Genomic DNA, 15,475 nt, shown 5'->3' on the forward strand with positions numbered 1-15,475 from the left:
CAAACCTTCACTCAGGGGGAAGAAGCAAGCTTGGAAGCCACAAAATATTCTTCCTCTCTCAATGTTACCTTGCAGCAAGGTTATATCATCTGTATCTATAGCAATACAATCAGCTGGAAACAGGACAAGAAGGAGATCAAATCCTACTGTGGGACAGGTAAGATTGAAAAGGTGTAAAGATGTAAATTGTGCTCATTTTAAAGACCTTGGCATATATAGAATTATAGCGTAGGTGGGATATAATTTTTTTCCGTTAAACATTGTAGCTTCTCTCCATGTCCCACTGGCTTTTCAGAGCATTTGGAATAGTTCTCACATGTTTTTTTTCGTAAATGTACTGCCCTTGATAGCTACATTATGTTTGTGAGAAGTTTTCGGACACTCAGTGTCATGAGTTACTTGTCACATGCAATGCTTTGGAGGAAAAAAAAAAGATTTCCTGCTGTTCTCATGTAAAGAGCATTCACTGAGTAATCTGAATAACTTCTGGTTCTAGTCTAAAATCATTTGGGGTTTAATTTCTGGTCCGTTTTGCCTATTCAGTACTATTTGTAAAATTAAAACTGCATTCATGAACTACGACAACGCATCTGATGCCTTTTTTGGGTCATTTATAGATGTCAGTGGAGGCACCAAAGTTGCAATTGGGATTGTTGTTGGCATCATCGTCATGATTCCCTTTTCCATCCTGCTTTTAAAAATATGTGAGTACCAGTGTGATATTCAGTATGTAGAGACAACAGTGAAATTAGAATTGTCTTGACTGTTGGCAAACATACTTCATACACATAAACCTCACTTATATTTTTGAGCAATGTCATAAGACTGATTAAAGTCCAACTGAAATTGTTTTGCTTCACAGTGTACGTGAAGTGTAATAGTAGTTAGTGTAATTGTAGTTTGACAAACTAGAGGCTCACAAACAGCATCTTGCTTAGGGTAACCACAAAGCTAAAACACTTCTGCTCTCACTGACAGTTAACGCCTGTAGGATATACTGAACAGGAACCTACATTTTTTTTCATTCACTCTGACGACCTGACTCATGCACTTCCTTAAACTGGATCACATGTCTTGAAATGGCACATATATTCTTCTTATTGGCTGTTTTTGTGCTGTATTCAAGTCAAAGTCAAGGTAAAAATTATTTTTGTACTAATAGTTGATGTTTTGTATCTTTTTAATTTTAAAATCTGCTTTTTGTACTATAGCCCGCAGAAGAGGGATAAGGTCCAGTAAATGTTGAAACGTGAAAATGATATAAACAGATATTAACCTCTTCACGCCTAGTGTCGCGAATTCATGATGCACTGTTTACGCTCAGACTGCAGCCGAAATAACGCATGTAATGTCGGTTTGTGCACATTCAAAAAATTTCTAGGAACCTTTTGCAAGCACTAGTTTCTCGTAGGACTGGTCGGAGTGGTAAGCAAAAACACAAATAATTAATTTCTTTATATAATTGAAAAATCAATTCAGGCGTTAAGGGGTTAAAGTACTATATGTCCATAGTACATTGTAAATGTAACTGTTTCTTGATAGAGAGGAGACATGTTTCTGTCGAAGTTTGTCTTGTCTAAGAATTTAATATAAAATAACCATGTGTAACCATTTCCTGGGTTCACAGCTTAAAATGGAGCCACAACAAATTTAGTTTTTCATGACAAATTAAAGTTAGAACTTTATAACCATTGACACTTCATCTCTTGACTTACTGGCAGTACTATCGTACACCTTAAATAATATGTAGGTTTTAGCTATATAAATAAAAAAAATTTGAAGTGTTATTTACTTAGACAAACCTAGGAAAGTTTTTGCACCTACAAGGGCGATTATCAAGTAAACTTTACTTGCTGATATAAGTTTCTTTTACTAGCAAAATTCAAGTAATTTACTGATGATTATTAATGTGGTCATTGAATTTTACTAAGTTTTACTTAGACTCTTAATGCTTCAAGCTGAAAAATCTCACCTAAAATCAATGGCTTTTCAAGGTAATTTTTAAACACTTTTTCTAACTTTTATTTATGGACTATATTTAAGTAACATTTACATAACATTTAACATCATTTTTCTGCAGTTTAAATTGCCTACATTTTTTCTTAATGTTTTTGTTTATTGAAACAATGACTTGAGGCAACTGTTTAATTTAACAACACCTTTATTTTTCTTGAGTGAAAAAATAATTTTTTCAATAAAACATTTTCCAACAAGTTTGCATGGCAAAACAAAAATAAGGTATAGTTCACCCTAAGATTAAATCTTCGTTATTATTTACTAACCCTTTTATCGATAGAAGGATTGGTGAAGTTTTGTTAACATCCGTGTTCTTCTGTGAGTTTGAGAGGTGTTTTTTCCACTCGTTTTTTCTGCAGTGAGTGGTATCTTAGCTTCAAACGTCCAAAAATACATCAATAATCAATGAAATGTCTCCATACTGCTCGTCTGAAATAATCCAAGTGTCCTGTAGCTCAACCATTTCATCTTTTTTGAATCTGGAAAATACAGACCGTAATAAATCAAACGTCATCTGAACTAGATTTTAATATCACTATAAAAATCGTCTTAAAACTTATTACAGTTTTTTTTCAATCGCTAACAAGTGCTTACCCATACTTCAGATACTTTTTCTAAACTCTTAACACAGACTCACGCCTACAAAACACAATTGGCCAAATGGATAACTTTCTTCTCAAAAACACAAAAAAAAGCACAAAATTACTGTATCTATCTAATCTCTGCGATCTTCAGGGTTAGGCCACATGTTTTCATCAACATCGCATCTGGTATTATCCAAGGCGATGCACCTGGGATAAAAACGCTTGGTATGTCGGATCCACCCTTGGCACTCATGAACTGTGATGTCCCAGCAGCCAGCATCCATGGCTTCAAGGAGGGACATCTGGTCATGTGGCTGATGGTCATAAACCTTCCACCTCCATGCAGAAAAGAACTCCTCTATGGGGTTGAGGAAAGGGGAATAGGGTAGAAGGAAGAGACGTACCAGTCTTGGGTGGACTTCAAACCATGTTGTTAGTGATCGAAAAAAACTATCATCAGATGAGATATATTGTTTTTGAACTGATATCATTGCAGAAGCAGAGGTTTTTATACTGTATCTAAGGTTTGGAATATTGTTTTTGCTATTGTGGGATGTTGTGTGTTAACATTCATAAATAATAGAAAAACAATCCATAATTTTGTTGGGAGGTATAGCTTGTTGGCATGTTAAGAAAATGTAAGCATTATGGAAATGTGTTCACTGACTGCATATTGTGTGAAAACCACATGAAATGTGTGAATGGTATGGCCACTAAAGGCCGATGCTGTGTTAATTGTGTTTGGAGTTTTGAAAATGTGACAACTGGTTGGACAAACGCTTGTTAGCAACTGAAAAAAACTGTAAGCTGTGCTTGAAGCTGTTGTCCTGTGAGCCGCCCATCACGTAAGCTGTTAACTCTCAGAGACTTGTCCTCTGATTCAGTTGTCGCTTTCGGTCTGCCAGACCTCTTCCTGTCAGAGTTTCCCCCAGTTTCTGAGCGCCTTTTGATGGTGAAGAAAACTGTACTCACTGACACCTTGACTTTCTTTGCAATTTCCCATAAGGAAAGACCTACATTTTAAGTTTTATGATGGTCTGTCTCTCTTCCATTGTTAATTGCCCTTTTCTCACCATTTGTGTAGCGACACACTACTTTCTGAAGTACAATAGTGTTCACCTGACGCTCATGAGGGTCTGGTACCACAGTGTGTTCCAACACTGCTTTTATGCAGACAGAGGGGGTTGTAAGTAACCAAGAAAAGTTGGAACACCTGTAGGAATTAGTAGCACCAGCTTTCAAGGCTGATTTAATCTTCATTGCTGCAGAACAGCTTTAAATTATTAACCCACTTCGTGTTCTCTGAAAGAGGCCTTTTTGTATAATTCTGAAATGTACATTATTTTCAGTTTTGGGTAACCAAACCCTTTTTTTAACCTTTGGCTTTTCAGTACTTATCTTTGTACCATGTCAAGCTATTTATTGGACTTGAATTACAGTAAATAACTGGAAAAATTAGGGTGTTCTAAAACTTTTGACCGGTAGTGTATTTTTAAAAAAAAAAATGTAATGCAGTAGTTACTTTCCCTGGTAACTAGTTACTTTTATAGTGGAGTAATTCAATTACTAACTCGGTTACTTTTTGGGAGAAGTAACTAATAACTATAACTAATTACTTTTTAAAAGTAACGTGCCCAACACTGACACACATATACACATGTCTCACTGCAAGTGCAAAATAAAAAGTGGTTAGCTGGTTAGCTAGCAAAACATGTTGCACTGGCCACATAATATAAATAAAGAAAGAAAACCACAGTCAACTTTACATTAAAAGAACGTGCTCGACCGTTTGGGAGCTATACGTTTCATAAACACAAAATAAACCACTTGGGATGATCTTTTATACACACTCGTTTTATATAAAATTAAGATAATTAATAAAAACGATGGTGGAGCTCATAACTTGTGCACTTAACAAAGGGGCAGCAAGTAGCAGTGGAAAAAAGATTCAGGATCCGGCTCATTGAACCGGCCACCAAAGAAGACTCAAGAATCATGAATCTAGACGTCTATTGAACCGGCTCAGTTGAGTCCTACCACATTTGATTGATATATAATCAATAAACTGCACCATTCAAACATCTTACATACGTACATTTTGCTTCTTTGCCGAGCGAGTTCACAAAATGTACTACGTGACCTGACCACTAGCAAGCAGCGCCACCTGCACTCAGCCAGCAGGGATTCATGAGTAGCGAATCTGTAGCAGATCTGCTACTCATGAGTCCGATCCGCCACTCATGAGTCCGCTGCGGATAGGCTTAATGGCCTACGCTGCATACACTCCACATACATTTTAGACCATAAGAAAATAAAATATTCTTTCGTAGTAGTGACCCTGTCCTCATTCATGTTTTGTTTTTCTTTTTTCTTTGCACAGTTTAATTTTGAGCTTTGGGTTTAGGCTTGTGTAAGATACTATATATGATTTTCAGTGACTATGTATCACAACTGATAAATGGCAATAATAGGTAACTGTAATAATCCTTTATTAGGTGTTTACTCTGCTTTATTATGTCTCAAGTGAATGTACTGGAAACACTTTCTTTCGCAATCGGGCCATTTTGGGTCTTGTGGCTCAAGTGACTCAAATGACTCGCAAAACCTGGCTCATACAAGTGAGTAACTCAGACTGATCCGAATCTCTCAGAAGATCCAGGTTTTACACTACTAGCAGTGAGGTCTGACTACTGTACCCCTGGGATGTATAACCCAAGTCCACAGGAATGTTGTGTTTAGTGACCATAGTAAAATTAAGGTACAGTGATACGTGATTTTAATTCTGTTACATATGCAGGAACAACCCTGAATGACTTGCCTCCAAAAGGATTTATCCGCTCCTGCCTCCATTAAACTTAACCGCCGTCATTGTCTTGTGTTTTGGTGGGCAACGAAGCGCATGCGTGATGTATGTACGTGCGTGGTTTCTAAACGCAACACTTAATAAAACTTACTTAGTATTTCTACGTTCCTGTGCAATGATTATGAAACCTTTGAATATTATATGAAAATACATACTAAAACTTACTCTTCCCACAGTTTGTTTATTAGTTGAATGACATATCGTTTTACTTGAATAATTCCAGTTCTCAATTACAAAATAAATTGTGACAGTTAACCTAATAAATATTACTACACCACAAAATTATTTCGTTCAGTGTATTTTTTCATGGGATCAGTAAACCATGTCGAGCAATTACATCCGTTCTTTCAGGCATGATATCTTTAACGTATGTAAAACATCTTCCTCAAAATAAGAGTTTAAAACTGAACAGAATACCAGCGGAAAAAAGCCACAAACTATGTTCATTTATGATAAAATACAGCATGAAATTAACTCATACAATTCCTTACATATGTATATGTATAAATATAACAGGCTTATATAACTCAATTTGCTTGTGATCTAGAAAACCCAAGTGAGATCAAAACTAATATGAGGATTACTATAGTTCATAAACAAAATGATATACAATGCTGTGTATATAAAACATGTTTAATGTGTAGATTGATAAATATGCTCCATGATAAATATAATTTATCATGTCCTGTGGTGTTCTGTGGTGTCTGGCAACAGAATGTTGTTAGTGGGGACCTTTGAGGGGAGGGGCCTCTGTGGATCATCCCTTTTTTTAGTTGTTCCTAAAGTGTTTTTGTGTGTGTGTCTGTGTCAGGCTGCATCCTGCTGGGGATGGCTGCTGCCATCAAGGAGTGTCATCACTATGGGGTGGGGTTACCTGGTCAATGTTATTTACTTCTCCTGTCAGTGGTTATAATGTTGTGGCTGATCAATATAAATAGTATTAGAGTTCCTTCAAACAATACTTTTCTTACACTTACTGTAATCAACATGTTCAGACAGTTTTATCTACTAGCTTGCATTCCTTCACATTTATCTCTATAAAAATACATTATATATAATTAGGCCCAGGGCCACCACATTAAATAGTAAAAACATCATGTATCCTGGGATTAAAGCAAAAAAAAGAAAAAAATCATCTGACTGAAATTTTTTTTAGGCAATCACTTTGTGGAGTTTTAACCTTTTGTTTGTGGACATCCTGTGCCTTTCTTTTTGGTCATGTTTGATTGAATGATAAATTGACGTGACATTAAAAAAAAACATGCATTGAGCATTAAAAAATAAAATCCCCACGCCGAGAGGGGTAACCCGCTGAACCCCACAAGTGATAGGGATTGGGGATTGCAATTATTTCCCATGAACGAGGAATTCCCAGTAAGCGCGGGTCATAAACTCGCGTTGATTAAGTCCCTGCCCTTTGTACACACCGCCCGTCGCTATACTACCGATTGGATGTTTAGTGAGGTCCTCGGAGTCGGTCACGGCCCTGGCGGAGCGCCGAGAAGACGATCAAACTTGACTATCTAGAGGAAGTAAAAGTCGTAACAAGGTTTCCGTAGGTGAACCTGCGGAAGGATCATTAACGGTCTGGCGCAACCACCTCCGCCTGGCGTGAGGTTGGTCTGCTGCTGATGCCTCCCTTCTTCAGCCGAGGGCCGCGGCGTGTCTCCCTCCTCACCGGAGGAGAGCTCGGCGCAGCCCGAGGCGCGCGCAGGCAGGCAGGCTCCTCTCAGACAGTTAAAACTCCACAGCTGATAGGTGAAGTTGTTGCGTATCATATCGGTGTTGTAGACCCCCCTCTCTCTTTTTTTATTTTCTCTTCGGATCTGCACCGATCTCATTTTTAGCCTTTTGAGACCCGAGTTGACGGAAATCTTTAATCCATGTGTATCCAAATCTTTATACAGATTTATATTGTAGGCAGTACACAGACAGTCTACAATGTTCTTAGACATTTTAATCATACAAACCTGAAACAACAGCTCTTCTACTTGTATTTTATTGTAGTATGATTGCTGTTACTCAGAGACTCAACACTGTAGAATTTTATTGTTAAACAACTTCCTTTTTTAATCCAACCATCGCCCTCATTATGTCGTTTTATGACAGTGTCATAAATAAAAAGGCTATAATGAGCCAACCATACGTGCAGTACTCACATGTCTGCTGTAAAGCAGAAGTTGGACAAACTGACATGGTTAGCTACTGTTTGTTTGCATGTTTCTTTGTAACTGACACATAATTTAAAGATAAACCAGACGTACATCTGTGAGCTCGGTTGTAACAAATGGTGAAACGACAAGGAAGAAAATAAAAGCAACAGACACATCAGTGGTTGTTGATGCTGAAGAGGTTTTCACTGAAATATTTCAGCTAAAAAAATAAACTGACAAAACTCAATAAAGAAATGTTGATTATAATAAAGACATGGGATAATAATACACAGTACACTGAGACAATTTTAAGTTTATCTTAGTCATTAAATTGCATCAATTTGGTTTTTCCCGTGGTGACTTGTAGAACGAAAGAACAAAAGATTCACAGATAGAGAAGAAGACTGTAGAAAGTCCAGAGGTTTTCAGAAGAGAAAGAATGGACAGATGGAAAAGACTCATTATATAAAGACTTTTACTGACCTCTTCATTTCAATGTCACTTCTCAAAAATACACACTGAGTCAAAGTCAAGTAAAGATATTTTCAAATAAAAATGAGAATCCTTAGTAAATCTAGATGACCTAAATGTACATAATCATTTTTAACTGATCAGAATTCTGTTGGAAATTCTGGAAAGGAATACAGTATTTGTGATTGATCTTTAATTTCATTATTATGTATCTACTGTTTTACAGGGTCCAGTGCTGTGACTCCTGTGTTTGTGAAGAGAGGAGATGATGTACTTCTGGAAGTCATGGATAATGTTCCAAAGGAATTTATACTTCTTGTCTGGAAATTTAATACAAGCAATGTTTTAGTAGCATATTCACCTGGTGGAGAACCAAGAGTCACTGAAGGTTACACTGGAAGGGTTGAGTTGTCTGTGGAAAATTACTCAATGAAATTGAAGAATCTACAAGATGCAGACAGTGGAGTTTATACAGCACGAATGACAGGGAGTCAAGATGAACAAACATTAGCTGAATACAACGTCACAGTTCAAGGTAGGTTTCTTAACATTTCAGACACTGACAGAGAACATCTGCTGTCATGTTTCTAAACCTCCTCCACCTACTTTCCTCCATCAGATCCAGTGTCTCCAGTTGATCTGAATCCAGACTCTGTGTCCATCAGCTCAGACTCCTGTAACCTCACTGTGACCTGCAGCACAGAGGACTCAGACATCAGCAGCACTTTCAGATGTGTCAACAAAACCTGCTCTCAGGAGGGAGGAGAGCAATCAAAGGTCACCAACTCTGGAGCTTCCCTCCGTGTCCACCTGTTGAATGAAACAATCATCTGTAACCACAGCAACCAAATTAGCTCCACGAAGAATACGACTCAGATTCAAGATTTCTGCCCCCTACGTGCTGGTAAGACTGACAGACTCAATAAATTAATTAATTAAATAACTGGTTTTACAGTATTTTTATCTTTTGGAAGGTTAGTAGTTTTACACTTTAAGTTTGGCTACTCTGATTAGGGTTTAATTGAGCAACTGAGTGGCAAAAAAAGACATTTGTTCCTTAATTTTGCCTACTTTCCTCCATCACATCCAGTGTCTCCAGTTGATCTGAAGACAGACTCTGTGTCCATCAGCTCAGGCTCCTGTAAGCTCACTGTGACCTGCAGCACAGAGGACTCAGACATCAGCAGCACTTTCAGATGTGACACCAAAACCTGCTCTCAGGAGGGAGGAGAGCAATCAAAGGTCACCAGCTCTGGAGCTTCCCTCCTTATCTATCTGTCAAATGAAACAATCATCTGTAACCACAGCAACCAAATTAGCTCCATGAAGAATACGACTCAGATTCAAGATTTCTGCCCCCTACGTGCTGGTAAGACTGACAGACTGAATAAATTAATTAAATAAAAGGTTTTACAGTGTTTTTATCTTTTGGAAGGTTAGTAGTTTTACACTTTAAGTTTGGCTATTCTTATTAGGTTTCAATCGAGCAAATGAGATGCAAAAAATACATTTGTTCCTTAATTTTGCCTACTTTCCTCCATCACACCCAGTGTCTCCAGTTGATCTGAAGACAAACTCTGTGTCCATCAGCTCAGACTCCTGTAACCTCAATGTGACCTGCAGCACAGAGGACTCAGACATCAGCAGCACTTTCAGATGTGACACCAAAACCTGCTCTCAGGAGGGAGGAGAGCAATCAAAGGTCACCAACTCTGGAGCTTCCCTCCTTATCTATCTGTCAAATGAAACAATAATCTGTAACCATAGCAACCAAATTAGCTCCATGAAGAATACGACTCATATTCAAGATTTCTGCACCCTACATGCTGGTAAGACTGACAGACTGAATAAATTAATTAAATAACTGGTTTTACAGTATTTTTATCTTTTGGAAGGTTAGCAGTTTTAAGTTTGGCTATTCTTATTAGGTTTCAGTTGAGCAACTGAGATGCAAAAAAGGCATTTGTTCTGTAATTTTGTCTCCTAAAAATGTAAATTTACATTAAACTCATTTCAAATTTATATAAAGGTATCTGTCAAGACATTTAGACACAGAACCGATCAGTAAATTGTCCACTGTCACTGTGTTTTTTTTGGGTTTTCTCCAAAAATATTCAGTCTAGTAATATAATACCCACTTGTAGTGACTGAAACTGTTCACCTCTGGACAAAACATCTATGTTTCTGTTTCATCACCACAGAGTAACTGGGAAAACAGTTTACTGTTTAAATGTAATTTCTAGGACATAGTTGGTTAAAGGTTTAATCCTCCAAGACACGATGCTACACTAGTACACACTAAACAATGTTGAGTGACTGAAACCAGGCATCATTTTCTAATCTGTTTGTTTTTCTGTACAGACTCTGAAACCAACCACCTCCACATTATTGCCATTGTCTCTACTGTGATAGCTGTTGTTGTTGTTGGCCTTATAGTTGCTGCATGTTGTTATTATCATCTTAAGAGAGGAAAAAGTAAGTCCACATATTTATTATATCTTAAATTACAAACTAGAAAGATGAGTCTGTTTTATCTCCTGCCTTACTCATTAATAATGCTGAACCCTTCTGTATGTAGTATTCATGATAGTTTACAGCTGTTCTTTAGAAACAGCAAATGTTCAGACAAGCACCTGTGTTTTAGAGTCTCTAGTCTATGTGCTGCTTTAAGCTCATTCATTCTCAGAATCCTTCACTTGTGATCACCTACATTATAAAACATCACATATGGAGACTTTATAGTGTATGTCTGTGTGTCTGTGTGAGATTAGAATTATTTATACATTCAAGAAATTTGGACTCAATGTAGGAACAGTTTAAGAAAAAACAGAAATGGCAGCAGACTGAAAAGAAAAAATACGTTTAAACCTGATCACCATTAATTTCTTTATCTCTGACCTGCAGATGACAGAGACAACGTAGAAATTATAGAGAATACATTGTATGCGGTCACTGAGGTAAGTGTCAGGTTTTGTTGGCAAATTTACATTATTTACAGTTAAGCTTTGAGCATCTGTTGGATAATCCTCTGTACACAAATCACTGATGAATTCCTGATTTTTCTGATGAGGTGGTCTGTTTATTGTTAAAGACTGTGTATTAAAGATGGATGACAGGACAGCTCCTCTAAAGTGAAGCCAGCACAAGTAGAGCTCCCCCTGGTGGCTGGCTGCAGTATAGGTCATAAGCTCCACCTCCTCCATGTTAGTGGATGGGACTTGGGCCAAACTAAAACACTTATTTATTTGAAGTACCCTTCAAATAAATGTTTTTCAAGAATGGTTTCTGTCATTTTAGGTAGTTAATATAATATTGATGAATGTTCAAGTGCCCATTTTTTCTGATAAGTTTTGTTTTAGTTAATTATTTGACACTATCAAAACAAGATGTAACATCATGATAACTACCAGTTGCCATCTTGTAATCATCGACCTTCATGAAATGGTCCCGTAGGATCGTGACAGTAGGAAAACAATAAGTACAGTGTATAATCCAACATTTCTTTGTAACAGGTGGCGATAGAGCAGAGTGTAGTATTAACCAAACAAATCATCCACCAGTAAGTCTAGAGGAAGTGTGGGTGGGTCATTGATAATAATAATATAATAATAATAATACATTTTATTTATAAAGCACTTTACATCAAAGATCTCAAAGTGCTACAGGTTAAAAAGACAGTAGTACTCAGACTCTTGCAAGATGGCGCCGCCTGTATCCTCTGGATTTCAGCCTCAGTTTGACCACCGGGATGAAGTGGAGACGTGTCGTCCATATTTTTATTCACACTTCTGTCTTTTTTAGCTCACACCATGTAACCTAAACTACTGGTTTCATACTAGTGAAGAAGTTTGTACTGCTGCATATTCTTAGATAAAGAAAAATAGAAATAAATTATTTCTCACTGGTATCAAAACTAAGAATAATGTGAGCATAAGACTCAGGTCAAATATGCACTCATTGTCTTTTGTTGTCATACTCATAGAAACGTTTAGTTTCTGAAGTATACAGATGATTGAACCCTGTCAACTGTCTTTTTTTTTCTTCAAGGTTGATCTGAATCAGCATTCAGCAGATGATGATCCATATCTTTCTCCAACCTCCACCTACAGCTTGGTTGGGCCTCATACTGGACCCAAACGATTCACTAAGACTAAAGACAAGAATCCACCAGAGAGCCTGTATGCAACAGTAGAAAATCCTGTCAGATCCTGAGAGAAATCATCAGGATATACTGTATATATTCTACATACTGGTGTTAACATAACCCTTGCCCTGACAAGATCTGGGCTTCATAGTATTGTACATACAGTAAATATTAAAGTTAGACTGATGCATAAAACCAAAGAAAGGTGTAACAAACAGGATCATCACTGTAGTGAACATCTTTTAAAATGATTTACACATTTCTAAAATACAAAAGCAATGATTGTCAACACAAAATGTTGTACTGACAATGATAGACAAAATGATTGTTCCACTTTGTGCACCAAACAATTTACAGTACATGGATGTGGGTTTGAATCAACAAATCACTTTTGATATTTGATATATTTTGTTTTTCATATTATCTGAGATACTTGAAGTTAAGCTCAAAGCTAAAGTTACTGCTACCAAAGATTATATTTGAACTAAAAATCATATTTTAACACATACTATTTAAATTTAATTATGTTGTGATTTATAAGCAGATTTTAACATGTAGTTGTGTTGAAATCTATTAAATGAATGGTCCATAGTTCAAATTCAAGCTCCTCATAAACGTCCGTTAAATAAACTGATCTATACATTTCAAAGAACAAAAAGAATAAAGGAATGTGTTGTGTTGAGCACAACTGGCACTGGGTGAAAAGTGTGATTTTCGTCCCCGTAAACGCCCAGAGATCTCCCTAATTTTCGGCAGTTAATGACAATTTGCAACCCGCGAACGTCGCGTTTGTCTGTGCCACAAATTGTCGTTAACGAACCATGACGTGTGAGATCTCGCTAATGGTTCTAATTAGCATATGAATGCAGCGAAACCGTGCCTGGCCAGGTCTGGCTTGAGTATCCTTAGTCAGTATTGGATGAAACCACTACTTTCAAACAAGTAAAATCTCTCATGATTGGCAGCGAAACCGCGCCTGGTCAGGCAGGCTTGAATGTCCTTACACAGTATTGGATGAAACCACAACTTTCAAACGAGTAAAATCACTCCGGCTCATAATAAATGTAAACCTCAGTAATAATTTATATATTATATTTATTTATATATATATTTATTTATTAATTTATTTATATGATATGTTATTATGCTGTATATTCATGTCATTGTTATCCTAGGCTACTACACTATTATTACCATCAAGGACATGAATGACATGAATTTATTGAGGAAAAGAACATTTGCCAAGAACATGTTTAAGCAAAAAAAGAGCTTTATTAAAGGAAGAGCTTTATCAGAACAAACACACAACTATGTACAAAGTGAGGTTCCCACACAACATATGGGTAGCTCAGAGCAGCACAAAAGTTACAGCTCTGTTAACTGGCTGTTTGCTGGCGGCGTTCTCTCTGAGGGAGGCCCGTTTTGCAGACGCCTATGGTGCCTGACTCTGTACTTCGGAGTCGCCTCTAAACGGGACTGCAGCGTGGCACAGAGTTCAGAGAGCTCCTGGCTGCGAAAGGACGGAGCTCTTACAATCCATCCAGACACCCCGCCAACAACGCCGTCTTCCTCATCAGACATCAGGTCTACGGTGGCGGACTTCCAGAGTTCAACCTCGTCCTCTGCTAGGACACTCTGTCTCGCTGTAAAAAACAATCAATTAAGAGAATCAGTACTGTGCGATGCACTGCATATGAACACAATACATCTATCAATGCACCTGAAAAATAGTCACCAAAAAAAGTCTTACCCTCTTTCTTCTCGACCGACCCCGAGCTGAACTCTTCGCAGCCTCCGCCTGCGATGCAAATTCATGCTGGTTATATCTGAAGTTCCTGCGTAGGCCCTACTGTCTCGTAGTAGGTCTTACAGGCGGCTGGAAAACAATTAAATGAGAGTGGTATGAATAAAAATCAAACGTAAGCCACAGTAACATTAAACAAGGAAGGGGGAACAGTAAATAAGTTAATAAGCATATTATTTAAGCTTAAATCTTACCCTTGCTCCGATTCGTAGCGCATGCGATTGGTCTCTGAGTTGTGAAGACGGCGTAGCAGTAATTTACTGCTTCCTGTAAATTACAAGACAGAAAAATACACTTTAATAAAGCAACTTTCACTGGTTTTGCTCACTTGTTCTTTTGCAAGGCTACTACTCTTAGCTTTGTTTTAGGCTAGGATACTTTTAGCTTAGCTAGCAGTCATCGAACATATTCTTACCGCAGTCTTGGGATTGTGCACCCGTCTTCTCTTCCTAGAGTTAGTCTCTCCCGCACAGTTGTTCGACTCCAGAGCAGCCAACTTATCCTCTATGGACAGCAACCTGGAGTTTACTGTATCGCTGAGTTGAGTTAACTGCTCATTCATCTCGGCAGCAACTCGATTAAATTGACGAGATAATCCACTGATAGCAACCAGCAGTTTCTTCTCGTCAGTCTGCGGACTGCCTGGAAGTTGTTGATCGCGTCCAAGAGGAGTTGAAGGCGAGTTGAAGTCGAGACGCCGTCCAGCCATTGGTCAGGAAGCGACAGCCTTTATTCACCAACAACTATGACATAAACTGTACATTTATTGCTAAATTCCCTAATAGCTGTGCTAACCAGCCTCGCTGTTACTTCCATTCACCGGCGCACTCGCTCTACTCTAGTGATGTGTCGGTCGCGAACGATCCGGTTCTAAGAGCCGGCTCTTTGAAGTGAACGACGGGAGCCGGCTCCTCGTTGGGAGCCGATTTAGGGAGCCGTTTTTTTTTTCACTTCGGTGCCTCACTGTCTCATCTCCCCCATGTGTTGTGCGTGTGCTCTGCAGATGCTGCAGAGCCAATGTGTTTTTTTTTTTTCTTCGGTGCCTCACTGTCTCCTCTCCCTGACACTCTCCCTCGTGCCATGCCTGCTCTCACACATCTTGACCAATCACGTTCGGCTTTCAATTAAAAAAGTGGAGGAAAAAAACAACAACTTTTTTTTCTCCACTTTTTTGTGTGAAAGCCGCACGTAATTGGTCAAGATGTATAGCAGCATCCACGGCAGGGGTGACACACACACACAGCGGTCGCGGAGGACAAACACGACAGGAGGCAGACGAGAGACCGAGAGGAAACAACAAACGGTGAGGAAAATGAGTGACAGCAGGAAACGGAGTAAAATTTGGACCCATTTCAATGAAACCAGCAGCTCAAAGGCACAGTGTAGACTGTGTAAAGTTAACATCTCCTATCGAGCAGGCTCTACAAACAATTTGCACAG

General features: G+C 38.2%; 2 protein-coding genes across 3 annotated transcripts; one reads left to right on the forward strand and one right to left on the reverse strand.

Moving 5' to 3' along the window:
- Positions 1-1,079: 1,079 nt before the first annotated feature.
- On the forward strand, positions 1,080-13,860 carry LOC311489920 (CD48 antigen-like; the record flags this gene model as incomplete). The annotated part of the gene is made up of 7 exons (XM_084547230.1): positions 1,080-1,137; positions 8,314-8,622; positions 8,707-8,991; positions 9,178-9,228; positions 10,992-11,044; positions 12,135-12,275; positions 13,714-13,860. The coding sequence occupies 7 exons, from the start codon at positions 1,080-1,082 to the stop codon at positions 13,858-13,860; spliced, it is 1,044 nt and encodes a 347-aa protein (XP_084403356.1).
- LOC311490120 (uncharacterized protein) lies at positions 13,370-14,843 on the reverse strand. Of its 2 annotated transcripts, XR_014699143.1 has the most exons (4): positions 14,451-14,843; positions 14,230-14,302; positions 13,982-14,107; positions 13,370-13,874 (listed from the first exon to the last, which is right to left on the reverse strand). XR_014699143.1 is itself a non-coding variant. In XM_084547479.1 (3 exons), exons 1-3 carry the CDS (start codon positions 14,742-14,744, stop codon positions 14,052-14,054), a joined length of 423 nt encoding a protein of 140 aa, XP_084403605.1. In that variant the 5' UTR covers positions 14,745-14,843; the 3' UTR covers positions 13,945-14,051. The 2 variants fall into 2 exon arrangements, 1 of the variants encoding a protein (XP_084403605.1); XM_084547479.1 differs by lacking the exon at positions 13,370-13,874 and having other exon boundaries at positions 13,945-14,107.
- Between the last annotated feature and the right edge of the window lie 632 nt (positions 14,844-15,475).

Source organism: Chelon labrosus, assembly GCF_963514085.1.
Source record: "Chelon labrosus genome assembly, chromosome: 6".
NCBI classification, from domain to species: domain Eukaryota; kingdom Metazoa; phylum Chordata; class Actinopteri; order Mugiliformes; family Mugilidae; genus Chelon; species Chelon labrosus.